The 27782-nt window shown below is 35.6% G+C and overlaps 1 protein-coding gene across 3 annotated transcripts in view; it reads left to right on the top strand.

The window, feature by feature from the left end:
- Positions 1-27782, top strand: part of CPEB2 (cytoplasmic polyadenylation element binding protein 2) — a 51391-nt gene that overhangs the window by 10884 nt on the left and 12725 nt on the right. For 2 of the 3 annotated variants that reach the window (XM_071447471.1, XM_071447473.1), the window contains exons 3-7: positions 3792-3882; positions 11874-11924; positions 18440-18463; positions 21958-22128; positions 23723-23812. In XM_071447471.1, the coding sequence (XP_071303572.1) occupies positions 3792-3882; positions 11874-11924; positions 18440-18463; positions 21958-22128; positions 23723-23812 (427 nt within the window). The remainder of the gene's footprint in view (positions 1-3791; positions 3883-11873; positions 11925-18439; positions 18464-21957; positions 22129-23722; positions 23813-27782) is intronic. The other variant, XM_071447472.1, reaches the window with a different exon arrangement.

A 27782-nucleotide genomic window follows, 5' to 3' on the forward strand; every position in this document is an offset into this window, starting at 1 on the left:
TCTGCAAATGTTCAGACAGGATAATCTTTGCATAAATTGCATGGGTATATATAGAAGTCCTAAGCAGAATGTGCCAAAAAAACCTATTTGTTCATGAGTTTAGTACTGAACTTGCTCTTCAGAGAAAACTGCCCTTCTCCCATTTGTGCATATTCAGATGCGTGGCTTGGGGACTACTTCTCAAATGCATCTCTTTGGGTGTACTTTGCATGACATTGTCAAAAGCTCCTTCTAGCACTTGTATTCTATGGGAAGGATACTTTGTGCTTTTCCTATTCCTAAAATAACTACCATCTTCTGTAAACTTTCCTTCATAGATGATTTTTTACCTAACCATATCACTCAGTCTGCAGTTGTGATTCTAATATGGGAAAGGTAGATCAAGCAGGAGTCAAACATTTAGACAGTTAAAAGTAAAAAACTAGTCTGAGAATTTGTTGTGTTTGGGAGAAATTAACTATCAGCTCTGTGGGGAGAAAAGCTAGCATTATGTTGTGACACTCCACTCAGATACAGACCTTCTGACACAAGAGTTCACTTGCTTCTTAGCACAGGACTCATGAGCCACAGAGCTGAAGGAAATGGAAAATATTTAACAGGAATTCAACCTTGACAATTCTGGAGTCAGGATGATAGAAAGTGTGTATTAGCATACATGCTTAGGTATCAGTGCCTTTGCACTACTGATTAGTTTTATTATTTCAACATGGTTGATAAGCAGTTATCTTCCAAAACAATCAGAAACTGTCTTTAAGACAACATGGAAATGGTTCTAATTTTTGGGACTACTTCCATGTTGTTTTAAAAGTAGGTCCAGGTTGTTTTAGAAGATAACTGCTTATCAGTTTTGTTGAAATAATGAAACTAAAGCTAATCCTAATTCTTGGGACTGTTTTCACAAGCATGGAGATCTGGAACAATCATGGTCTGTGATAGTGCTTTTTGTGCTTGTCCTAAAAATCGACCAAAAGCGTAATGGAAGTTTTCTGATTTAGTAGTGCCCGCTGTGGTGGAATTGTCCAGTTTTAACAGACCTTTATAGAAAATACTGGCTGCTGTGTGATCTACATTACTGAAATACTTTTAAGTTCTGCTTTGAAATTAAAGCTTCCTATTAGCATAGGTGATAACTGTTCTCTTGAAAGATATGATGTACATATTTGTGGAGCTCAAAGCAGTGTTATAGCATTAGAAAGCTGAGCTGCACAAAGATTTAGAATGAACCTTGTACCCAAAGAATTACTTACTCCTTTAGAGACAGTTAAATTTCAAGTAGTGTTGCTTTATAGCATGCAATTCATCGGTGTCATTTGGAATAGAGATGAAAATTTTGAGGCACTGATTACCAAGATAGTACCCAAACTCACAGTTGGGTAGTGTGATGTGTGGGCAGTGGGATAGCAGAATGCAATTCCCATATTTAAATTCTGCTGTACTGCAGTGTATTCACAATATTTCTATATTGTGTGGTATCTGTCCATTGTATGTTTCCACTGCCCAAAATTAAGTAGTGCAATTCAAGGAAAAAAACCACAAACTTTCTAAAAAGGATGGGAAAAACTTATTTTTCCTTCTCATTCTAGCAGATCAATACCTTCTGCTTTAGATACACAGAACTTTAAAAATAGAATGATGCAGGGGTGTAGTTAGAATCATTGCACCATGAATGCACCCCGTAGAGCAGGTTACAAATAAGTTGCAAGTTCATGTTCCGTGTTTTACTTTTCCATTCCTCTGTAAGATCTAAGATCCGGTTGCCCAGTTGTAGGGATTAACCATGGTTGAGCCCACAGTGTCATTAACTCTGTAATAATGATCATTTCCCAGACAGTCATGTGTTACCTCAGCACATACGTATGTAGCAGTGTTAAAATAAATAAGAAAATTTGTAATGAGCCTGTTACAAAGATGAAACACCATATACAGTTCAGTCTGGTTTTTACCAATACTAGTTCTTTTCCCTTATCAGCTACAAAAGTAGCAAAGCATGTTTTGTCTTCACTCGGTGTTGGTTTTTGCAAGAGCACTGACTACCTACCAACTAGTGCTGTAAACTGAATTTAAGACTTCATTAACACTCTGATGAGATACCTTCTGAGTGCTAGGGGACAGTAGGGAACAGATCCAGCTTCTTCTATAGAAAGCAAGTTTGCTGTGGTAAGCAGGTTCTTTTCATTGTGCTGTTGAGAAACAAACCTGTAAGGGCATGGAAGCAGATTAGTCACTTCAGTTTCTTTTGGTGGTTCTCAGGGCAACTAAACTGAACAAAAGCCAGCCAGTCCCAAAATTAAGGTTACTGTGAACTAAAATAGTGATGGTGACTTGTTGGCACTCAAACCAGGTTGAAGATTGCCTCATGAAGTGTCAGTGGCATTTGGTCTGGGATATGGCAGGAGACAAGGGAAACCCACCTTTTTATTTTTTCAACAGATTGCTAACCCAGCAGGAGCCCATTACTCTTAATAGCTGTTTGAGATAGAGGTGGGAAAAAAAGGCTTCTTCCTCTTCATCCCAACATTGACTAAACTTTTTAAGACATAAAACTGATTTCATCATGGCAAAGCTGATCAGAAGTCATAGTGTGTGATTGATAGAAAACATCTGGTCCAAAGCTTAATATTTTTACTCCTCCAATGTAAGAATACTTGTTTGCTGGGGGTTGTAGTTTGAAATAAATCTATGATTCTGCTGAATGAACTGTCATGGAAAGTCACAGGGAATGTGGGATATACCTTCTGTCCCTATTATATACATGCTAATGCATGGCTGCATCTTTAGGGAATTTCATCAGTCCTGGGATGTATATGATGTATTTCATCCTACTCTGCTGAATTACTAGAGTGAAGACCACAGTAAAATTAAGGCACAATTGTAGGATTTAAGTGCAGTACAGTCTAGCCAGAAGCCTTGAAAGTAGAAGAGATTGTAGTTTTACACAAACTGTTTTCAGTTTCTAAAAGGTATCCCAGAAAGACCAAAGAATTTAGGAGTCATCTTTTTTCTGTGTCTGTAACTTGGGTGTATTGGAAAACATGGGAGAAAATGTCTTGGGTAAAACAAAATCAGTGAAAATATACTCAGTTCATTGCAATAACTTTTATTACTGTCAGTGAAAGTTTTTGTAAAGACAGTATGGTAACTTCCTAATAATCATACATAAAAGAAATTGTTCTCTATGAGGCTGATAATCTATTAGTAAGATTTGTGACATTTTCTTTTCATAGTTTAACGGTTAAAGGGTGGAAAATTAAAGCTAAGGACTGACCATTTGTAACTCAAATCTTTGCATACAAAGGCCCTGAAGCCAGCAAGCGTGCCCTCTGGCAGGAGCTGGTGGCCAAGCACCAAGAAAATGCTGTCTGTTATGTGACATGACTGTCCTTGTCCTGTAGTTCCTCACCTTCCTCACTATTTTATTTGTGCATGAAATGAAATTGAACTCTTACAGACATTAGTCTCCTTCCATTAATCAGCTTTTGCATAACTGTGCTGTGGATCACTAGAACTGATTCAAGCAGTTTTGAGGGAAACAGGCATTCACAGGCTGTCAAATGCATACACAGCATTTGTTCACACTGCATCACACAGAGTTCTTCACACTGCATCTCTAGTTTATATTTGGATGCTGTTAAAATTACAGTTAATAAAATTAGATCTTACTTTGTATCATTGTCCATCTTCAGAGTGTCTGAGTGGGCAGCTGTTAGAAGGAACTTGTGTTTTCCTTTCAAGTTTTTTGTTAAAAACTACAGAATTTGTATACCAATACTAAGGCTTTTGTTTTCTTTTAGGATCGAAATAGAATGTATGACAGTCTGAATATGCACTCTTTGGAAAACTCCCTTATTGACATTATGAGAGCAGAGCATGATCCACTTAAAGGTATGTTATTATGCTAAGTAAAGAAAAAAGGGTCATCCATTCTGCATATTTGAATGAATACTGATTGGTAATTTAGATTCTAAGTTCATATCAAAGTGGAAAATGAACTATTTTTTCACTCAGATGAAAAGTCAATCTTAAGCTGTCTTTTACTGAAAACATTGTTTCACAGTCCCTTAAAACAAACCACTCCAAGTGTTGCCACGTAGTTTTCCCTTTCTCTACAGTGAAAGCTGAAAAAAAGCCTAAGTTAATTGATAAAATCAGGATTTGTCCTTTAAAATGTTTTTTCAAATCTACTGGAGTGTACTAATGCATCCAAATCTGGAGAAGTCCAGAAATACAGTTGGCTTTAGAATGCTGGTTCCTCTTACAGTCCTGAGCTCTATGAAGTCATTTGGCCACAGCAGTGAGCATATAGCTACTATGTGTGGGCTTCCATTTTAACTTCTCTTTTCACTGTACATTAACTCACTCTTGTGAATTCTGTTCTTCCATACTTTCCCAGGTAGCATTTACTATTGAACACTGGGGCAGGGAACACAAGCATTTTCACTTGGGCTGATCAGATGTTACTTCATTTGTGGTGTTCTAATTAGATTAACACAATCTAATTTTAAAATTATCCAAGACTTTAGGCTTGCTAGAAATTAAATCTCTGTATTGAAGAAATAGAAAAAATGAAACAATTTTTTTTGCAGCATTATTTACTCCCATCTATTCTCCATTTCTAGAGGGTCCTATACTTACTGTATATTGCATTAGCACAGGAAGGCCTGTTGTTCTCCTAATTTGAAGGCACCTTGCTAGTCTGCTCATGATTCTTTTAAGATCTGTGTAATTACTTGGAAGACCTGTAGCATTCAGATAGCATTTAATGGTATTTTAAGATTTAAAATAGTTAGCCAAAAGTTTGGAGATTTTCCCCAAGCTGAAAATCTCTACAAAGCATCTGTAAGTATCTAGCATTTACTTAAACTGTTAATTTTCCTTGACTTTAAAATTTTCTTAAGTGTTTTTAAATCTGATCTCTTCTTTGTTATGGCCCAGAGAGAATTAATTCCATTTTAGCAATTTTATTCGAGTCCATTACTAAACTCAGTTTCTGTCTATTCTACATGTTTGTAAAACCTTAGGTAAAACAAAAGGTTTGAAACCTGTAAACAGCTAGCCCAGTGGTGACTGCTGTGTGCTAAAATCATGCATACCTCTTCAAGGCTGAGGTGACCAGGTTTATCATTCCTCTTACAGAGGATTCGTGCTTCTAATTGCCACACTCAGGTGGTTACTACTTCTTTCCTTGTCTTTCAGCTTGTCTGAAAGCTGCTGTTAGGCATAAAGCTAGAGAGTGCAGATCTTGTACTGCAATATACTGCCATTGGCACTCTCACATTCCTGAAGATGAAAATCACTCTGTTTCTTCCTTCTGTACATGCTGACACGACAAATGGAATTGGTTGCTTGGTTTCCCCTGCCATCTCACTGTTTTAATTTTATCTCTGTAATGCAGAAGAGATTTCAGAGGCACGGTGAGCACAGAAGATATTAATTTTTATTTTTAGTTGTCTCTTTGTATTTCATTATGTTACAATAGATTAAAAAAATATATTTCCAATAATAATTTTCCAAGGAGAGTAAGAGAAGAAAAAGCTTTAAGACTTGAAAGTTAATTCAGTTCATACGTAGATACCTTGAAAAACTCAGTAGTTTCCATCTGTGCTTTCTAGGGACATGAGAATATGGTGTCAGTCTACAGTTGAGAGATTTTTTTTTAACAGTTAAACAGCTATGTTCTTGCAGTGAAAATTCTGCTAAGTTTTGTGTTTGAACTAAAACAGATGGAAGCCATAGATAGTGATGAACTCAAAGGAAATCCATTTTTCTGTTCGAGTGCCAGAGAACAATGCACATGCCAACTGAATTTAAATAGAGTAATTGTGTGCTGCTATTCAAGTTGATGGATAAGATATTTTTTTCTCCGTGGATGTGATTTCAGCTGAAACCGCTATGTTATTAACAATAAGGCATGAGAAATGTTCCTTACAGACTGAAAATTGTAGTAGGAGACCTTGTGGTGTATTGGCCTTGTAGTTCTTCTCTACTGTCTTCTGAATTTTTTCACCATTAATGGGAATTTCTGTAATTTCTGAGAAACTTAAACTTCTTTTTTTTTTTTTTCTCTGCCAGATATGAAACTGTAATTTGGTTATATCAGTCTCTCTGGCTTTTCACCACAGAAAATCTTAATATTTACTTAAAACTCCATCATAGTTGCTTGCAGAATGCACAGGATTAAGAATATTATTATTTGTTGCTCTTATTAATATACAACATATTTTGTTGCAACTAAAGAGTATTTTGTAGCTAGGGAATATTTTTATGACAAGTTTTCAAGTAAGTATAAGCACACTAAAACAATGCATCTTTTATATCTGATCACAGCAGTAAAATGAAAGTCCGTGGAATTTTAAGCACGTGTTTCAGATTTAGCTGCTTACAATATCTGGACTATGACTAAGCATCTTGTCTCAAATTTTGCACAATGCAGAACAGACAGTCTGTGTACTAGCTCATAGCTTCAAGTTTTGCATGTCAAGATCCATTTTAGGAGCAAGTCAAATTTCACCACTTTTGCTTTCATGAACTTGAAAAAAAAATTGTTTTAAATATGATTCACTGAAAGCTAAGTTTATGCCTGCCAGAAAATTGTTTATAGATGACTAGTTTTGGCTTTGCTTAGACAAAGCTTTGTCATTACAACACATGTGATCAAAAGAAAAGTAAGTTTTTAGCTTTCAATAAGATACTTTCAAGGTGGAGCAATAGGGAGAAGATGTTTGGCTTCACTAGTCATTGCAGCAGAAATACTGATCATATTAAAACTAATCTTTCCCATGCATAATTTCCCTTTCTAGAAATGCATTTCATAACAAGACCTTAAGTAATGTTTAAGATTATCCCATCCACTCAATTCCAGTCAAATAAAGGCTGAAGTTAAATTAATTAATTTTTATATCATTGGTCTTAAATACCCTTTTTATTCTTCTAATAGTTCTTAAAACAATTGAGAGAAAAGTTAAAATACTGATAGCCTGACACATAGAGGTATTGCTAGTATAACTCTTCAGACATACCACTTGTGTACCTGGTTTTCTTTTTTTCACTTCTGCTCCCCCAAATATCAAGGTATTTTGCTGTCAAGAAGCAGGAAAGACAGTGCATTTGGGCTGAAAAAGATTATGGAGAAAGCTTAGAAGCAGTTGTTACCTTTTCTATGCAATATATATTAGTATTGAGGAGACTGATTTAATGGGATTCATTACCTTCTGTTTTAAACATCTTTCTAGTAAAGATTGTGGCACAAAGAGCATTGTCTTTCTTTCAAAGGCATTTGTTCTATATTTTGTGCTATGAAGCTCTAAAGTTTAAAGCTGCACAGTTTCTTCCTAGAGTAATTCAAATTGTGCCAAGAAAAGAATTTCTGAGGCTGGAAAAAAATAGAGAGGAAATATTCTCTCCCTTGTCACATAAAAGGCTTTGAAATCTTACATACACATTGTTACTTCTTTCTTTCTTAGAAACTTTTTCTGATAAAAGAATATATTTGAGACTTGATAAACTGATTTGTCTGAATACATGGATTATCAGAGACAGCCCATTTGGCCTCGTTGTGACTTGCACAGTTCACAGGCAAGCACTGGGAAATGCAGTCTCTGGGCTTTCTGTAACTAGGTGTTGGCCAAACATGGGTTTGTGCTGTTGTCTTAACTACACTGGTTCCAAAACTGTGCTTTCTGAAACTGCTGTCATCCTCAGCCATTCTCTCTTACTGGGAAAAGATTGACTTGAAAGCTTTTCTACTCAGGAGATCTCCTGAAAAAAAGGGAAAAGGATAAGGAGTTTTTCATTCTCAGTCTCTTCATACAACAAACTAAGACTTTTTTTAAAAAAGGGGAGAGTAGATGTGAAGTATTGAACTTGTGAATCTGTGAGTCAGCAATGTTTTAATATATGGGGATTCCTCCAACAGTTCAGTTAAATAGGAATAAAAAGTATGCATTTCTAAAAGTAGATTTGAATTTGCCTTAAAATAAAAAGTGAGTATGCCAAGAAGAAGATTACAAAAATTTTAATTTCCTTTGCCCCTATCATAAACATGAGATTACAGAAATGCTAAAACTAAGTTCATTACTCTTTCCTCATGTTTGGATTAGCAAGACTCTTAATTGGATTCACTGGCTGTAATGGCCCACCAAAATTTACTTGAAGCTTTTACTTTTTTTTCTGTCCTCACAGAAGAATGCATTGCAAAATATGTGTGAGGCAGGCAGTTCTGTTAATATTAATTACATTTAGGTAAGGAAGAGGAGGCTAGATTTGCTAGAACTCTGGTTGAATAAGAAGTGTCAGGCATACCTACTGCTTCTTGGCAATGCTAGTTTCAATTTAGCTATGATACATGAGAATTATTAATTAGCAGTAGCATTGTGAAAGTTGCAAGTTCAGGTTTGCACAGAGAGTTTCTGTAACATGATGATCTTTCTGATACAGAATGGTAATATTAGGCACTTGGTTTGTTCCAGATAGTAGGAGGTTACGAATTTTGGATCTGTAGACAAGTTCTGTAGAGAGGTAGTAAATTAATTTTGTAACATTTTTTCAGGAATGCACTAAGTCTATTATTTAAATATTCGATATTTTCTAACTAATTGGTAGCTGACTTTAAACTATTCAATCATCTTTATTATTAAAAGTACTTTTTTAAGCAGGTGGAGGCCACTGGAATTGCTGGAAGACCATTCAATGGTTTATACAGTTCTAGATTACTGACATTGAAGCAGCATGGGATTAGATAGGATTTGTGCCTTGTTCTTAAAATGGTATTTTTTTTTTTAATGCCTCAAACAACATACAGTGAAAATAGCCAGCTAGAAAGATGTATGTGATAGAAGCAAAGTAAATTATTACAAGATGGTGCTCTCATCTTCTGTATTCTACATACTGATATTTTAAGTGAGGTTTAATATAGTAAATGTCCATTTAACTAGAATAACCTGTTCAAAAATGCTGTGGTCTGAGCTCTCTATAAAACTGATCTTGAACCCAATTCCACATGTGAAATGTTCTGAATTTATATATGTCATGAAATTCAGGTGGACAGCCTAGAAAACAGGTCATTTTATTTCAACAGATTAAGCTGAGAAATTGGAACCTAAACTAATAATATAAATAAGTAGCAATGATTGCATTTTGGAAAAGTAAGTGAACATTCTATGTTTAAAATGTTCCTTAAGTTGTATGTCCAAGTGCTAGACCAGGTAACAAATACAGGGGTTTAGTTCACAAGAATGCAGTAAAGTGTGGTTTCATTGAAATAACCATGTAAATAAAACTTACAAGTATCAATACAGCAGTGTACTGAGTATTGTGTTGTTTTCCTTTCTAACCTTGAAATCATTCATTATCTGAGTTAACAAATTCATCTCCTCAACAATGAAATGGGGTTTTGGGCTGCAGTGGTGGGCCCAGCTGCCTGGTGCAGTCCTTTGCTTCCACTCAGTGATAAGTCCTTTATTATTTCATCTTGGTATATGTGTTTCAAATGCAGCTTATTTGTGAAGCTATAAAGGATAAACCACAAAAGAATGCAAAAGCAGAATTACATAAACCTAGAATTTACTATTTTTAGAAGTTTTCCTCCCCAGATGTTGAAACTGGTGAGCTTTTCTCTCCTACTAGTCCTTCAACCTGACTTCTGTTTATGAAATAATTGCAAGAAAAAAACCCTATCCTTTGTCTCTCTTGCTACATAGGAAAAGAGAATAAATTCAGACAGGGAGAAAGACTGTCACCACAGAGTCAAGCAAGTTTGAGATAATGTCTCACAATTTCATTTGTTATTGTCGATAAATACAGCATTCTGATTTGCAAATAATACTCTTGCAAATGTTTCTATAGCAATGTATATAAACATGATATGACAGTGATCTTGTGAAATTCTTGCTGTTAGACAAATGAATGTTAGCTTTGATAGAGCAAAAACCTAAGTATAGCAAAGTAACTTAAACACCAGGCTGAGCTGTGGCAGCTCCCAGACTGCAATTTAAAGGTGCCTTTTTCCTGATTCTTTGCCTATTTTACCAGCATGCATTGCTAGAAGGGTGGAATTGTTATAGTTCCAAGAAACATTAGATATAGTTGTAGATGTTCAGTATAACAGAAGAAATACATTAAAACTGGACACTTTGAAGACAAGAAACAGAGACAGAGGCTCCTACGAAGGTTTTTGTGTTTAGTGTTTTGTTTAGCCTGCTCAAAGATTCTGTTGAAGTTAGAGAAGACAGCAGAGTCTTTCTGGGTGGAATTCATCTGCCCTTCTCCGGGAGCCTGCTCTAGCTTTTCAGTGCTTTTTTCCAAATTCAACAACAAACTGTTCTTACCTGATCTGCAGGTGTTCTAATACCATCCATTCTTACAATAATAAAAATCTGTGGGACAACAAATAGTTCATAGCTGTATAAAAATCTTTTTTTTCCACAATGCCTGTAAATAATAAGGCTGAACAAAATTTCCTAAATTATCTTAATCTTGCTATTTTGAAGTTTTAGATTTCAGAGTTTGCAATGTGTATATTTTCAAATTATTTTTTGGCAGAAAATTACTACGTTGGTTTTGTAAAGGAGTAGAGGAAAACCTAAACCCTATTATTTACAGATTTACAACAAAAATCTTTTTTATTTAACCCCAAAGGTGTCCCTTGGGACTCTGAACTACTTAAAGAAATTTCTAGTCTTGCTGCTAAGCTCATGGGTTTTCCAGCAGTAGAGGACCAAACAGAGTATGATAAGAATTGCTAGACAGCCTTAATATATAGCTTGCTGATTTGGTTTTCTTTCTTTCCCCCCCCCGGGGTTTCTTTTTCTTGCAAGCTGTCTGCATATATATGACCATTTAAAAATGTGTGAGTTCTACATGCCCATTGCTTCCAGACTGGGTTCTTCTTTATGCCTCTACAAGCATTCCTATTTCCTTCAAAAGATTTAGATGTTTAAGTCACAGTATTCACATATATAAATAAAATGTTCTTCAGATTAAAAGCAAGCAAGTATATTTGAATAGCAAGATAGATGCAATGAAGTTTTTTGCACATTCAACCACAGTTTTTTCAAACACAGCAGTTACTGTAAATGTCTCTCTAGGTCAGTGTGCACTACTGGTATATTTGCAGCTTCCTGTAAAAAGAAAAGTCTCCTTTAATAAAAAGGAATTTGCAGTGAACAGACTCTTCAGCTGTGTATTTTAAACCATTCATTTAAGTACTGAAGTATAACATGCCACTGGTGTAGTAAAATGCAATTCTTGAAAAATTGTAATGTCAAGATATAAGGTTTACATGTAATTTTTATTCTGTCTAAAATGCTGAAAATTTTATCTATAATAGTCTTTAATTTTGTTGAATCTGTATATAAGCAACTGCTCTAATGTTGCTAGACTTACTGAAAAATATTACATACCAGGGTTATATGAAATACACCAAGATGCAGTCATAAATCAGTTAATAAAATTTGCATGCCTTATTTCTTACTAACATGATTTTTCTTAAATTGCTTCAGTAGAGAAGCATTAAGTTGTAGAAATGCCACTCTGTTAAGCAAAGTGCATAGTGCAGTTATTCACAGTCACTGTGAAAGAGGAGACTAAAGCAGTCAGCACTATTTCTGGGTGTCATGAAACAAAAAGTGGCTTTATCCTATTGGAGCTGATCCCAAAGTACACTGCAGATCTTATGACCAGAGAATTAAGGTTAAGAAGTCTGTTCTTGTCAGCTTTAACTTGGGTCAAGGGTATTGTTGGTTAATGTGCTTGGAGTTAAATATTAGCTCTTTATTTCCCTTAGGCAAATTCTAAGCAGTGATTTTTCATTATTTTTTTAGCATAATAACTAAAACCTCTGCATTTGTTTTGTTCTTTGGTTTTTGTTTTCTTTTAAGGTCGCTTGAGTTATCCACATCCGGGGACTGACAATCTTCTGATGTTAAATGGTAAGTTCTAATCTTATAACAGTTTCTAATTATCTCTAGTTTAGCTTAAATCTGACTTGTTGGTATAAAATTATACTGTGCTATTCTGTTACTGAATTACTTGCCTCTGGTCTTCAACACTGATGGGACTGTTGCCATTTCTTGGAGTTGAATGGCAAGAGCTAATCTTGCAACAGGCTTTCATTATATCTAGCTTATTGGAAATCTGAAATGCTCATAATGATGCACCATTCTGTTTTGTTCTCAAGCAATCCAGGGGTATGTTTTCCAAAGAGCTGTAGGAAATCTATTATACTGAAACAGGAATTAGAAAACTAAGAAGACCAGAAACACAGTTTTTTCTATATTGGGTAAATAAAGAGTGAACTAGACACTTAGCATTACACTCATGTGAAATAACATTTTATTTTTGCTGTGGTTTTTGAACGTGGCTTTTGTCAAGCACGTGTCTACCCGTGAAATATGCTGAAGTTAGAGTTCATGTTCATGTTCCTCTCCCAGTAGGTCAGACTTCATGAACATCTGCTACTCAGTGAAGGCATGAACTTTAGCCTTTGTTCAAGGCTAAAGAAGGAAGCACAGCTTGGTAATCCATCTAAGTCAATAATAAATCAGGGGTTTTGCACACAAGTGTTTTCTGCATTGGGAAAAATTAGAGCTGTAGTGCCACAGCTTCTCTATATTAGAAGACATGGAAGCTGATGTACACAAAGTACACACTTTTGTCATTCACTTGATGAGTCTAAGTGTTAACAGTAAAGATCTCTTAATTAAAAAATACGGCCAGAACACATTGGTTGCTGTTTGAAATTATATGGAGGGTTGTTTTTTTTGTTGTTAGGTTTTGGTGTTTTTTTTAAGTTGCCTTACCCATTCTGCATAGTCATTTACACTTGTGCTAATGGATAAAAAATGCAAGCAAATATCTATTTTCCCTGCATAACACTGAGCAAATGTTTAAAATTGTTTAAAAATTTGGGGAAACTAAGATAAACCTTTGTGCCCAGTAAAGGAAAATACTGCACAATGGCCATTTGAAGAAGAAGATCCTTTGGTATTGAATAGGTAACTTTAAGATAATGGAGTGTCTTGAAAAGAAAAAACAGGTACTTAACTATAGAAATAAAATCAGTGTTTAGCTAACACTGTATTGATTCCTCTACACTGAATATCAATGTGCTTGATGTCACAACATTTTACTTTCTATATTTAACTGCAGCTTTAAGACCTGTTCTGCAAATCGGTTTGTTCAGGTGGTATATGTGCAATTGGCATTATCTGCTGCTGTACAAGGAAGTGTTAGATGGAAAGGTATGAAGAGAAACTGAAGTATTTCAGTGAGGTGGCTGTAAGAGATTAATACTTTAATTTGTTTAATTTTACTTAGACTGGTGAACTTCTCTTTTTAGAATTTTGCATGCTAAAAAAGCACATGGGAACTATTGTTACTCTATGGAATATCTAGGAAAGGAGGGTTTTTTTTGTTATCATGAGCACTGGAGAAATACAGTGGTACCAGTCTATCCTAAAATCTTACCACAAAGCTAGAACATGCACTGAAAAATATCTTGCTTTTAATGCTTGTGTGGTTTCTCTTGTAGTTAGAGAGGTAGCACTTTGTGTGACTGCTGTCCTCTTTAAAAGCTGCAATATTATTTTCAGCCTTCAGTAAGTGAGATAAAAATAACGGTTTAAGTACCTAAAAGGTGCTGCAACACATAATTTTTTAAATTATACCCTTTAGAATTGAGTTCAGAGCCTTGTTGTGTCTCTACCACATAGCTGGAGTCTGATGTAGCTGTTGGTGCAGGCCAGGGCAGTCAGGAATGCTCTTCAGAGCCCCTGCAGGTTGGCATGTCTTAACTGCAGCTTCTTGCAGCTCAGGAACAGAAGCTCTGGAAACAGCTTTTGGGGAGCTCCAGCTGCTCAGACTCTGTGCAACCTTTCTTTCTTAGCAAGAATTGAGGGACTTCCTCCAAATGTGCAACAAGGAGAATTACAGTTTGAACACCTGTGATGAACTTGTAAACTTAAATTTCCTTCTCCTTCTAAGTGTGTGCAAGCCAACATTTCCCTCTGTCCCTGTAACTGTGCCTTGGGGGGAGATTTGGGAAGAGAAGAGTTGGTAATTCAAAGACTCCACATTTGTCCCTTAATTTCTCAGTAAGTACTGTAGTAGCTATAGGGAGGAGCAGGAAGACCAGACCTTCATGAAAGCAAATCACAAATATGTTTAAACACCCTCTGCCTGTTTATGCGGGCAATAATACTTAACACTGACCCTCTCTGGATTTTAGTGAGATTATTTTTGTGAACTGGTATCTCTGGATTCCAGAAAGGTTCTAACATGACCCAGGCTGGAATTTTGCAGCCCTTTTACAGCTAAGCACTTCTAGATAAAACTTTTTTGATGGTAGTTTTTCCTCTTTGTAAATGATAGATTTTTTCCATCTCATTTAAAATGTACTTACTGAACTGTACCTAATATTAATATTTACAGTTTTCATTATTTAAATTAATGAAATGAACTAAAGGAAACCTGATTTATGTGTTTTAATAAATTATGTATAATTATGTATCTGTTTCAGCTTAAGCTGTAAAAAAAAGTAATGCATTTTTAATGACTGTTATCTCTCAAAAGTCAAAAAAAAAAGATACTTGGGAATGGGTATACCTGACTGCAGCTTTCTCAGCTTAGAGAGAACATTTTTGAAGCAAGTAATAATGCAAGAGTCAAGTTTATTGGGATGTAGGGTGTTTTTCCCCATTATGGGGTTCCCCCCACTTTCTCTTGTTTTAAAGCATTGAAGTTTTTCTGTTGCTGTTGAAACATAATTCCCCATTTCATTCATTTAGCAAGGGTGTATTAGACTTCTTACAGATACTATAGCTGGTTGTGCTTCTAAAGAAAGCACTTCAATCAGAAATTACTGAATTACTTCCATCAGAAATTACTAAACTTCCTATACAGGAATTGCTAAATGAACTTCTGTAGTCTTATAGGCGTGCCAGCTTGAATGGTCATAATGATGTCTTTCAGCCTTAAAATCTATGAAGGTGTTATTTCTAAAGAAATTTAAATGGAATTTGGACACCCAAATCCAATAGAATGAAATGGGAATTAGGCATCTACCTCCTTTAGTCTAGACTCTTGGGAAATTATTGCTGTAACTGTTTATGGATTTCTTTAAATTACAGTTATTAATGAAAAAGGCTTCATCATGTCTCTGTCACCATTTGATCGTTATGTTGCAATGTTAGTGACAAATCATATTTTATCTTTGTAGGAAGTTTGCCTGATAGTTTTTCCTGATACACAACATAGTGTTTTTAATTCAGCTTCATCATTCAGCTGAGTTCTTGCAATATGTGTATATTTGATCTCCGGTTGTGTATCTGAAATATGTGTCTGAATAAAATGAAACCATACATTTGGTATCTTGGCGGTAGCATTGCTCACATAATGTACAATTCTATTGTCTTGAGGTTAGATAAACATGCACAGCAAATGTATTTACTTATGTTTTAAATCTGTGACCTGATTTATGTTGCAGAAAGGGAGATTTTAATTTTTCTGATGGGTGTTAGCTGTATTAGCATGCAACTTCAGGGATATAAAAAAGAAGGTTTTAGCTAAAATCTTTGTTGTATATGCAGCACTCTTAATTTTGGAAGGTTCCAGTATTACTGGATTTAATTTTATTGGGCATCATTATACTTCTTGTATGTGTTGCCTAATTGATATTTTCTATAATGAAAGTGTCTTTCATGCCTTCTCACTCATTTGAAATCTTTCCAAGTTACTGGCTAATTAAAATATCCAGCTTTATAAAATAAAAGGCAAATTTCTGTATGACTTGGTATTTGGACAAGTTAGGGAAAACAGTTTAATCTCTCCTTTTTTGTTGCTGTAAATCAATTATTTGCCTGCAGTGTCTGGCCTTTTGGAAAAGAGCTGTCTTCCCTGCAATTATTTATGTATAAACATGTGCACTGATTATGTGTATGTTAAATACATCTGTATAGTCTTGATGTATAGGTAAACCTGTAATTAACTATATTTATACAGCTGCCATGCCCTGTAAGCATGCCTGCTCTGTAAGGTGTAAAACATTATATGCGTATTATTTTAATAAATACAGAAAATCTGCATTTTTCTAGATGCAAAGTAGCACTATACCCCTGCCCACACTATTTGCACTCTAAATGAGCAAGACATGAATTTTTAGGGAGGAAAGTTTGCCATACAAGTAAAGTAAATGATGTGACAACATCAGGTACAGTTTTTCTCCCATTTTCCCTGATTTCGTTGTTTTGCTGAAGCAAGAAATACACAGATAACTTTGGTACATTGTTGCAATTTCTGTATATATATATATACAACACTGCACCATCTACTGTTTTAACTACATTGGGGTTTTTTTAACATTTTAGTAACTCTTTTTTGTTTTTCCTTAAAATTACTGTTTCCTTTTCTTGAATGCACAAAGAAAAAACTTCAGTCGTTCTGTAACAAAATATTTCTCTGCATATCAACTTGTCTTAACTATGACAATGTAAGAAAATAGCTGAGCTGGTTTGGTGGGCTGAAGGGGGTGGAAGAAAAGAAAAGCAGTATCCTGACACTTGTGCCAAAAGATGAATATTAATATGCATCACTGTATTATCCTTTGAGAGAGAACACGGCACTGCAGACATTGCTGTGGATGGGCTGCACTTGAATTTTCCCTGCTTACTCTAGTTTTATTTGTGGATGGAATTTATTTTTTTTAAAAAAGCACGTGGGGGCTAGGCGAGGGCTTAGTGACGCTGCTGCTAATGCTCCGTGGGAGTCACTTTGGCCAGGAGTCAGAGAAGATTTGTACATGCTGCAGCACTGCCACGGAACTGCGTCTTCTGAGGGCCTGGCTTCAGGGAGAAAACATGTCTGAAGCTCAGCATCAGAATCCCCAGCACCTAGTGAGAGAGCTGATCATGCAGAAGAATACACAGCTTTGTGGATTCTGTTTTGATGTTGGAAATATGAATTAAAATGTTTATACTTGATTAGGTACCCAGGTCTCTTTCAGAGAGTGGGGTTTTTTTCTGTTTTGGCTTTCCAGTAGAAATTTTAAGGATATGTAAACCTTGAAGCAAAAACTATTCTCTTCAATAATAATTTCAGGTGAGAGAGAATAAATCTGAAAGCAAGTTCAGTACAAATTGGATAGAAGTATCATGACTGTTGTGTAAAAATAACTTTTCTAAGGGAGCAAAAACAAGAAAGATTTTTTTCAAACTTCCTTAAGCAATCCACTGAATTTCTAGTTGGAAGGGATCAAGATAACAAAAGGAAAAAATACTATATCTAATAAAATTTTTGAAAACCCCTAATCAAATAGGAGGTACCAGTATATAAGTATTGCATAATATGAGAATGGAACAATGAATGACATTTATGAATCAGTGATTTTGAGTCAATATGTATTTCAGTGGCCCAGAACAACAGTTGCTTTTAGGAGAAGTGTATGTATAGAGGCCTCGTAAAATAAAAACAATAATGCCAAGACACAGCTGTCTGTTCCTAAATGTTGCTATGATCTTATGGTTAATAGTAACATCGATTTGGATACTTAATGCCACTGTGTAATGATTAAAGTAATTTTTCTCAGATAGTGAGTCTGTTAAACAGGAATAGAAAATACTCTGTGGAAATGTAACTAAGAAATTGCACAAAGCTTAATAGTTTCTGTATTAGTAATCTGTCTATTTTTAGTATTTTAGCCTTCAGGCAGAGAAGCAATCACTATGGTCTGCTGAACTGTAGCTGCAAGCATGATCTCTTTAAGAATCTTGCAAAACTCAAAAGTTAGGAAAATCTTGGATTTACTTGCAGTCTATGCGAAATTGTTGCTTTGCCTTTGTGCAGTGTTTTTGATACAATGCTATTTCTTGTGACTTGTGCCCTGATTTTGTTTGCTAGTACAAGGCATCTTTTGTTTCAAACAAAACCTTGAGGTTAATTTTCTGCTAGGTCTTTTCATGAAAAAGGAAGGTCATGGCTTACAGCATTTGCATTGTCACTGCAAAGGACTGTACAAACTGTTCCATGTGGACCAGGATGTGTCTGTGATTAATTTAACACTTGCTACATGCTTTTCACAGAAGTATTTTCCTTTTTACAGTTTCAATACCATATGTATGTTATTTAGGCACTTGTGTAAGATACAAATCACATTTTGAGGATGAATTGCGAAGTTCCCATAATTACCATGAAGTGAAGATCAAGTTTAAAGACGTTGAAGTATATGAAAGAATTTTACTTACAGCTGGTGTTAACATCAATTTAGTAGTAAAATAGTATGATATTTATGTGAAATTTTAATGCATTCTCATCTACAATTATCAGTACCAAGTACAGATGCAGATTTTTACTTACTACTTACCCACATGGTTCTTTGTATCTTAAATATTTTAGTGTGTGGGCATGATACAGTTATTTGACATTTTACAATTTGTCCTTTGTTTGCATGCAGCGAGGAGTTATGGGCGAAGACGAGGTAATTCACTTCTGTTTGTTACAGTTCAATTAATTCTGATCTGTTACTGATCATTATGATTAATTAATCCAGATTATTGATTGTAATTGCTTATCTGCATGTTATCTTAGTTTGGGGAGGATGGAGGGTATGAGGGAAGGAGGAGTACAGTCTGGATTGTTATGATCTTAGAGTCTGAATTGAAAATCCTTTAATCAGTTAAAAACTGCAGTTCTAATTATGGTTTAGTTCATGCTAATGGCTACTGCTTGCAGTCATTACGCCCTTTAAAAGTATACAGTTTGCTAGTTGTCCTTCTAACTCCTTTTGCTTCTGTAGAAGCAATAGTGTGCAGAGTAAAAACAAAAAGCCTTTCTAAACTTAGCAAGAAATCTAGTAGACTGCTCTTAGAAGTAGTAAACACATAGTATAAGCCAATATGTACACACTAACCTTGAAAAGCTCTACTGTTTTAACTGTGCTAGGATGTGATGTGAAGATTTTATAAAGGCCATGTAAAACATGCAAGAACAAAGTACCAAGATCTTTGGTAGCTTCTGGTATTCACCATATACACATCAGTTCATGTGTCTGTCTTGGTCATTGGTTCATAACCTAGTGCTTGGTAGCCTTAATCTGGAGCGGGATGATGTTGTAGATCATGGTCAGTGGATGTAACAGTTAGTACAATCGTTCTGACAATTCCTGCCAGATTCTGCTTAATTTTTTACTGTTAAAAAACAAAAATAAGTGTTTAGAAGGGCTAATCCTTTTTATTCATAGTCATCAAGAGAAATGCGAAAGCCTGTTGAAATGGAAAAGCAAATTACGTTTTTGCTTTCTTTATCTGAGAGACCTTTAGAAGTGAAGAGGATGGAGAAGAAAGTAATAGGAGTCATGTAGACCATATTACTCTGAAAGTGTTTATCTATTGTCCTTCATGTCAGCTTAGCTCTCACAGGAGCTCCAGTGCTTTTGGCAAACTTTTATCCACATTAAAGTTAAACTGAGCTCTCTGGTATCACTTCAGAACATGTTCTGCTGGTTTTATTTGTAAAGAACAATTCTCATTGTTCTTAGATTTTAACATGGGTCTGTGGGTACAAATAAGTTATTCTGAGGGTTATTCAAGACCGTTTTCCCCGTTATATACTTGTCTATATTGTAAGTTTTATTGTCTAAGAAGCACTTCTTATAAACCAAGCTAAATTACAATAATTTTAGATTTAGGATATTGAGAATAACTCTCCTCTATTAGTGGAATGTCTTAAAATTTCCACTTTCAGTTACCTGCAGGTTCCTGCAATATGAGTCTTATTTCTTCCATCATGCACTTCTTCCTGTCACTGTCATTGTGGTAACAGCTCGATCTTCTCCATCAGTCACTTTAGTAATTCAGAAATTCATTGCATCCAACTTTCTTGGTTTTGCAACCAAATCTTACCACTTGTTCATATACATCTTAAAGATTTGATCATTCTTACTTGTCTTCATAACTAAAATTCATATCTATAGTATGCAGCTGCTACAGTCATAAATTCAATCTTGCTCCTCTCATGCCTAAATAGTTGGTATACAAGAGGAATCTTCTTGCCTGCTTCATCCAGCTATGTTAGCTATGTGTCTCCATTGCTCGCTCACCTTTCTGTCCCATTGAGGACCAGCTGCATGCTTCCACTTCCTCACTTTCCACAACTCTGCTGATCTGTTGCAGACCTGTCGATTGTGTCCTTACAAGACCAAGCGTCTCTTGCTCCCCACTTGTCATTCTCAAACATACCTATCACCAGTTCTAATGGAAAGGAGGAGCCTGCTGTAGCTTTCTGCATTTGCTGTACTCCTCTTCATTGGATGTCTGCTGAAGACACAGATATGCCACCATAAAAATGATGTAGTTAACATTCTTTGTTGCTTGATACAGTGCTGCAGTCATGCTTTTAATTTTGTGCTCCTCATGATACTTTATGATATTTGGTTGTTTTGTATCATCCTGTTTTATATTGTCCTTTCATTCAGTTTTTTTTGTTGAGGTACCACATCAGTGTCAATAGGCATTACTGTAACATAAGTTGTTGGTCACAATATTTGCTGGTTTTTCACCCTTGTCTTTTAAACACCTGGTTCTGAGGTGGTCTTCTGGAAATTAAGGGCTTTCATATTCACCCCCAGCTGGTCAGCATTGGATCTGCTGATATTCCTAGCGGGCTTTACTGCTAATGTTCTCCTGAGCTGGAGAATTAAAGACTGCAGTATTGCTCACAGCCAAGGTACTGCAGACTCAGCTGTCAAGGACCTACTGGTCCTGACTATGGGTTTGCAGTGGGTGAATCTGGAAGAAGTTGTTTGTTTAAAATTAAAAACTAGCTGGCTTCCCAAAAGTGTGCTAGGTTGTTTTTTGATTTGGCTTTCTTGCTTCTTTTGGGGAAGCAGTTGATTTAATTAATGATTATTTTTTAAATAAATGGCAAACAGGGAAAATGGCATTTCAGAAGAAATAGTGATGTGGATCATTTGCTTTGCTTCACAAAGTCTTTCTTTTGGGGCTTTTTGCAATTAAAAGACTGAGTTCTGAATTTGAAACTATCATTAATCTTCATGTTGCTGACTAAAGCAATAAAAGATTGAATATGCGAAGATAAATATCTTGGCCTTCTGAATTTTTTTTGTTCAGAGTTCTACAAAATTTGTAATATGAAATGGGGAAGAAATATGTGGGACAGAATTACCATATTTTCACTTCCCTCTGCGCTCCAAGTGTCTCTTTGGGTCAGGTTGCATTTGCAAAGCCATCCTGTGAACTTCTCAGATTTTACACTTGCTTTTCAGGGTAACAGTAAACTCGCTGGAGTTTACTACATGTTAGGAACTGCCACAAGGCTTCCCTCCCAAACTGTAGTAAATTGAGAGTGAGAAGAATAAATCAGCATTGTGACTCACTTTTCAAGTGTTACATTTTACACATTTACTAAAATTCTCTTTTGCTTTCTTAGAAATTGAGTATATTCTTATGTTAGCAGTATCCAATACCTTTAGAAATACATGTTTGAAACTTGTGATAGTGATGTTTCTGTTTCCCTATTCAATTAAAATTTAAGGAGTTTAGACACACTGTACTTATTCAGGTGGAGGAAATTATCAGTTTAACTTGAAGCTAAACCAAAGACAGACTAACAAAGCTCACTTAAGCAATTTGTAATATTTTCTTTTCATAAATAAGACCCTTTAATTAAAACAAAATTACCACTTATCTACTGGATGCAGCAGAGCAACTACCATATAATGTAATATGAAGTATACACTTAGAGTGATGTCAGCTTGCAATCTTGAAATTCCATTTTGAAGTTTAACACATTTTTTCATTCTCCTAATTTTTCTTTAAACTAATATCAACTTTTCTAATATCTTGGTGTTTTCATTTTGACTCTCCAGACTGCTATTCCCCATTCCCTAAAATTACAAAACCACGTACTGCCACAAAATTATTTTAATGTACATTATTATCTTTTCTTTTTAAGGCCGTTCTTCCCTCTTCCCAATAGATGATGGCTTGCTGGATGATGGTCACAGTGATCAAGTTGGAGTCCTGAATTCCCCCACCTGCTATTCAGCTCATCAGAACGGAGAACGAATCGAGCGTTTCTCTCGGAAAGTGTTCGTTGGAGGGCTTCCACCAGATATTGATGAAGGTGAGCTGCCTGAACACCAAGCAGCCTATGTTGGGAGGGAGGAACAAAAACAGGTCATGAAAAACCTGACTCGAGTAGTAAAAATAAGCCACTCAGCAAAATAATGTTGTGCAAAAGGCTGTAACTATATGTTCTTTATGTAAGTTGATGGGTGTGTTGAGCTTAGTATCATCTTTTTTGGTTTTGGGATGTTGCAGTTGTTTCTGATTCTGCACTTCCAGATTAGAGTTCCATGTAATGCCTGGAGTGTGTGCTCTTGCTTATCTTGCATATTCCTTTCAAATACATCTTAGCCCTCCTCTATCTGTGCCTGCTTTATTCTGTAGTCCTGGGAAATTCCCATTTGTAAATGAATGTCATATTCTATTTTACTATTACCTGAAGATCTCAGCAGTGATATAGAAAGGTTGTTATTCCTGATGAGAAATAGAAACTTAGGCAGAGCAAGGTCAAGTGGCAGAGCGCTCTTGATGTGTTGAACAGAGACTCTACTACAGAAACTCGGGTTGTTAGCCAGCTGAAATTGCTTTGTACACCAGTGGTGATTTGAAGTAATTGTGCTGTTTAATATGAGGTTTCTCCTGTGCAGATAAATTTAAATTTAAATGCATGTTAACTTTCTAATATAAATGGAAGTCCTGTTAGGAGGTTCATGGTAATCCTAGAATAACATACAAACCAAATAAGCTGACTGTGTTTAATTAACTTTCAGACATGGAAAGACCAGATTTTGGTTCCATTTTCATTGAGATGCTCTCCTATAATTTACTAAGGGATTTATTTTGATATGCTTCAGCACACAGTTGCCTATTATACTAATGCTAAACAAAACCACATGGAAATACATTTTATTTTCTCTCCTCCCTGTTTATATGATGATGGTAGGATATGACTGAAAGAAATTGATCATACCTGTGTTTGAGTTGCTGCTTTTCTATAGTTCAGAGTATTTTTAACCCATGGCCAAGGCTTTTCCGGTCACTGACATGTAGGTGTGGCTGGGATAGAAAGAACTCAGAAAGTTGTGCAAGGGGCATAGTAGATCTTGCAGCAAGGCTATTCATGGTTGTTGGAAGCACCTCTAAATAGTTTTAAATTTCTGTCTCTGATACATGCATAGTGTCTGCTATAGAGCAGATATCCTGTATATATTTCCTATATATAGGAAACGACTAGCATGTTAATTGTGGTGTTACTTGGTATATAAATATCTACTTACAAAGCTCTGAACTGTACATCACTAAACAGTAAATTTATTTGATTTCATTCAAACCAGATTCTGATTTGAATTTAGGGAAGTACCACACAAGTTTTCATGAATGGTTTTAGTTGCACATATACTTCTGAAATGCTGCTATTTTTAAGCAATAAAAAACAAATGTAATATGAAAATCACCAAAAATATGTTGTATAAATATGAACACTCTGGAGGATGCATCTATTTAAGTCTTTTGTTCATGAAAATTGTACATTTTGTTTTGTTTTTCTTCCCATGAAATGCCAACTTTGCTAGAAGCAAAGGTCTTTGCTTGATAGTATTTTTCATTGAGTTATGTAAATTTCCTTTAATTGCAACTATTTTACATGTTTTTAGATGAAATTACTGCCAGCTTCAGACGATTTGGGCCCTTGGTAGTAGACTGGCCTCACAAAGCAGAGAGCAAGTCCTATTTTCCACCAAAAGGTAAGAGAGTTACAAGGTTTTGACCTGTTACTGAGTGCAAATCTTGCTCTGGGAAACTGACTCATCTTTTTCCAAAGGGTAAAATGTAGAGTCCCTGTGAACACTTAAATCTGTTGGTTCAGTACAGGTCCAGGTGTGCTTCCCTTACATACTGAGTCTAAAATCTGTTATTTTGTTACTGAGCTTGATCAGGTCAACGCTCTGTAGTTGTATGCATCACTGATCATCACTTCTGTATTTATATTTCTGTCTAGTTTCCAAAATTGAAATTTGATCCAAATTTTTAAGACAAAATCTTAGATAAATATTTTCCTAGGAGGTTAAAGCCAGGATGTAGGATGATGCATTTTCTTATATGGTCAAGATAATCAAATATGCATCTTTCACTTTTAGGATGTGAACTTCCTGTTGAAGCTCTAATCTTTTTGTTAAATTGTTAAATATTGATGTTTTTTCTTTTAAACCGGAAAAGCTCACTTTTAAACTATTAAACTATTTCTAGTGTTGCTGTTAGATTAGATTTTTTACTATTACTTACAAAGTGTTGGAAAAACCATTCTGTAGATCAAGTATATCTCTGTATATGTAAAGTAATGTATTGTTACATATAAAATAAATGCAGAACTGTGATCCAGACATGAAAGCAATGCAGAAATTATTGATTTTGTAGAGAATGCAGCAATTCATTCCTTCTGTGGAAGTGACAAATGTAGGTATAGTTCTTTTGTAAACTGATTCTTTCTGTGCATCTGTGCTGGGGAAAAGACAGGATTATTATCCCCGATGGGCCCTCTAAAGAGTGGGAAATGGAATTGAAAGCATTTGAATAGCATTTATGAATGCTACATGGAAATTCTAAGACAAACAAAGAGACTTTGGCTTTTTTGATTGTCAGCCCAGCCCACAAAGCTACTGTCAAGTTAAATTTGATTATCTTAGACTGCATCTCTCTTCATAAATTACCAAGAGAAATTCCCTAGGAACACTTTGAAGAAGATACATCTCACAGAGTCTGTGATGAATATATGGAAAACAGAAGATGTAATATATTCTACCTGAAAGGAATGGATTCTGGCATTCGTTTCCAAGGAGATAGTCCTATCTCAGCATCTGAACATCTTAAGGATGTATTTTCAGACTTCCTTATTTGATAAAGCTTTTTCATATAGTTGGGTTGTTTATAATTACTGTGGTAAGAAAAAAAACTAAACTGTGTTGTAAGTAGAGCTTCTTAAAGGCAGAGAATACAAGTAGAAGAACCTCAGTGTATTGATCTAATTAATTCAGGAAACATTTGCAACCTAAATGCTAAGTTGATTTCCCGTGGTTAACTGATGCTTACTTGAAAAATAAAAGCATTTAATGTTCTATCTTAACACTTCAGCTGAACTTTTAGCTTGCTGCATTATTCAGTATTTTTTGTATGTAGCCTAACACATTTAAAATACAGTGTCAATTTCTCTTTGTAAATACTCTGGAAACATACAACTGCTGAGTGTTACTGTGTACATATCTCTTTTGTTCAAAGCAATACATATGACCCATAATTATTTTGCAGAAGAATTTCATTAAAAATCATCTTTCATTGGTATTACTTGTGTGAACAGACAAGAACCATGTATACACACATTAATAAGATGTCTGAAATGGCTAAGGATAGGCAGAAAAAGCTTTGAGATCAATCAGTAATTGCCAGTTGAGAAATACATACTATATTAGTTCAGGGAATTAATGTTTTTTATTATTTTCAGTCTCCATTTTCTAAATTGTCACCCTCCATGAAATTAATTCAGTGTCTATATTTTTCTTTGTTCAGTTTCGTTAGAGATTTGCTATAGTATTGCCTTCCAAAGACTTCTCAGAATTAGGCCGTTCTGGACTAATTCATGTAAGTCTTCTCTGTGGTGAAGAGATGAAGACTGTTTTGTTTTGGGTTGCCTTTTTTTGCTTTTTTTTTTTTTTGTTACTGCTCAGTTTTCCACACTGTGCTTCCTTCCAAGCTCTCTGCTTACAGAAGGTCCTGAGGGAAGGCCAAGTTCATAATAAGTGTTTCCTTGCTGAAAGAAATTCAGAAAATGTCTTGATCCATCAAGGCTGGCTGCCTCCTGAGAAACACCAACTGCTTGTTCTTAACTAATTACATTTTGTTGGTTCACCACAAAATTAGACCAAAACATAACAGGAATTTTTACAACTTTACACTGGTCTTACAAGGAAGCTCTGTTCTGAAAAAAAACCTCAGTTCAGCTCAAAGTACAAAGTCTGTAGCAATGATCTGCCAACTGTGATGCAGAATTCCTTCCTTTCTGACTTGCCACTGTTTATCATAACTCATGTTATTACGTAGTTGGCAAATAGACTTATTTGTGAAACAATACACATGTCCAAAGTAACTTGCTGGGTTGAGGACTCCTCCTTCTGATAATGAAGCTCACAAAGAAATGGTGCCATAAAGATATGGAAATTCAAAAAATGCCTTCCAAAATACATCCAGCTGTTTGTGACCTCTGTACTATTTATAGGCTGTCTCAGAGGATAATCTGATTTAAACAGGACAATGTCCCCAGCCTTATTCTAACTGGTTGTTTCTGCTGCCTTGTATGACAACAGTTGTGCAGTAACTTCTTTCTTCAAGGTTCCCATTTGCTAACTCAGAGCTGACTAGCTGAAAAACTCAAGTTGGAAATGTTCTGCTTCTAGTTTCAGAAGCAAAACCCCAGGTCCATACAAGTTCTGTTGAACTTGTTCTGCTACTTTGATCACACTGGATAGGATTAAACTCAGGATTCAGGCAAGTAACTGTAGGTATCTTCATATTTGATTAGTGTCTAAGCTTCCTTTAATCAATGTGAATCTGGCCAGTACAGCCAGTGAAGTGTAGAGGACAATTCAGGTCACTGTAACATAAGCACATTGAGCTTGATTCATTTACCCAGACTGAGGGTATCTAAAAGACTAGATACATGGGTATCACAAATATAGTGCAGCACCACATTTTTTCACCTCACATGTGTTTCGGAGTTTATTCTCCATCAAAGATGATTAAAGGAAAACCTGAAAGATGGGTTATGTAGATCCATTGTCTCTATTAACCTGCAGCTTGGACTGATTCTTTCTGATTTAAGTTAAGGTGCAGCAGTCTCTAGGCAAGAATTGCACTGCACTGAGGCCATTTAGTGCCCTCAGACTGTGGAGAGTCTGTCAGGACAGTGGAGGAACCAGCCCCAACCCAAAATACCATTGCAGTCACTGGCATGGCACTACATGGGCAGTGCCATGCTAGCTTGTACTGATTTTATTGACTCCTCCTCTAAGCCATTAATGACAGGAATTAGCTGGAGGTTGATAAAACTTAAAGCTGCTCTCTGATTTCTACACAGAATATGCATAACAAGAAACATGTTTTCTCCCTCTGGTAAACTTTCATATTACTTTGAAATAAATAATTCTTTTCCTTGCTAAGAAAATCATTTAGCATGAATCTAGTCCAGAATGCTTTGATTTTGATTTGTTCTTTAAATAAGGAATACCAAAATAAAATTTTTTAAGAATACCATGAAAAGTTTTAATTTGGTAGGACTCTTCAATCATCTCAGCTTTTCAAACTTACCTGATATGCTTTCTGTTCCAGTGCTCACCAGTCCATCTCTTTAGTAAGTATTGTAAATCATTGAAGGTCTAGAGCTGTGTACTACTCCTTCAGAGGGGAGTAGTACAGCTGAGCTCATGACACAAGCCTTTCTGAGGCTTTGAATTAAGTGGGATAAACCAAGACATGAGTACATGTTTTTTAGATGAGCTTGAGAAGGCAATATTAATGTATGGGTTTTTTATTGCTTTTCTTTCCACGTCAGGAGTAGTAGTATGAAGTGACCCTGAGATTAGCTCAGTTGTTTAGAGCATGGTGCTAATAAAAATCCAGGTTGTGGATTTAGTCCCTATATGGGCTATTCACTTAAGAGATGGACTC

Source organism: Agelaius tricolor, unplaced genomic scaffold (assembly GCF_023055355.1).
Source record: "Agelaius tricolor isolate 1412-34295 unplaced genomic scaffold, bAgeTri1.0.p SCAF_24, whole genome shotgun sequence".
Classification (NCBI taxonomy): Eukaryota; Metazoa; Chordata; class Aves; order Passeriformes; family Icteridae; genus Agelaius; species Agelaius tricolor.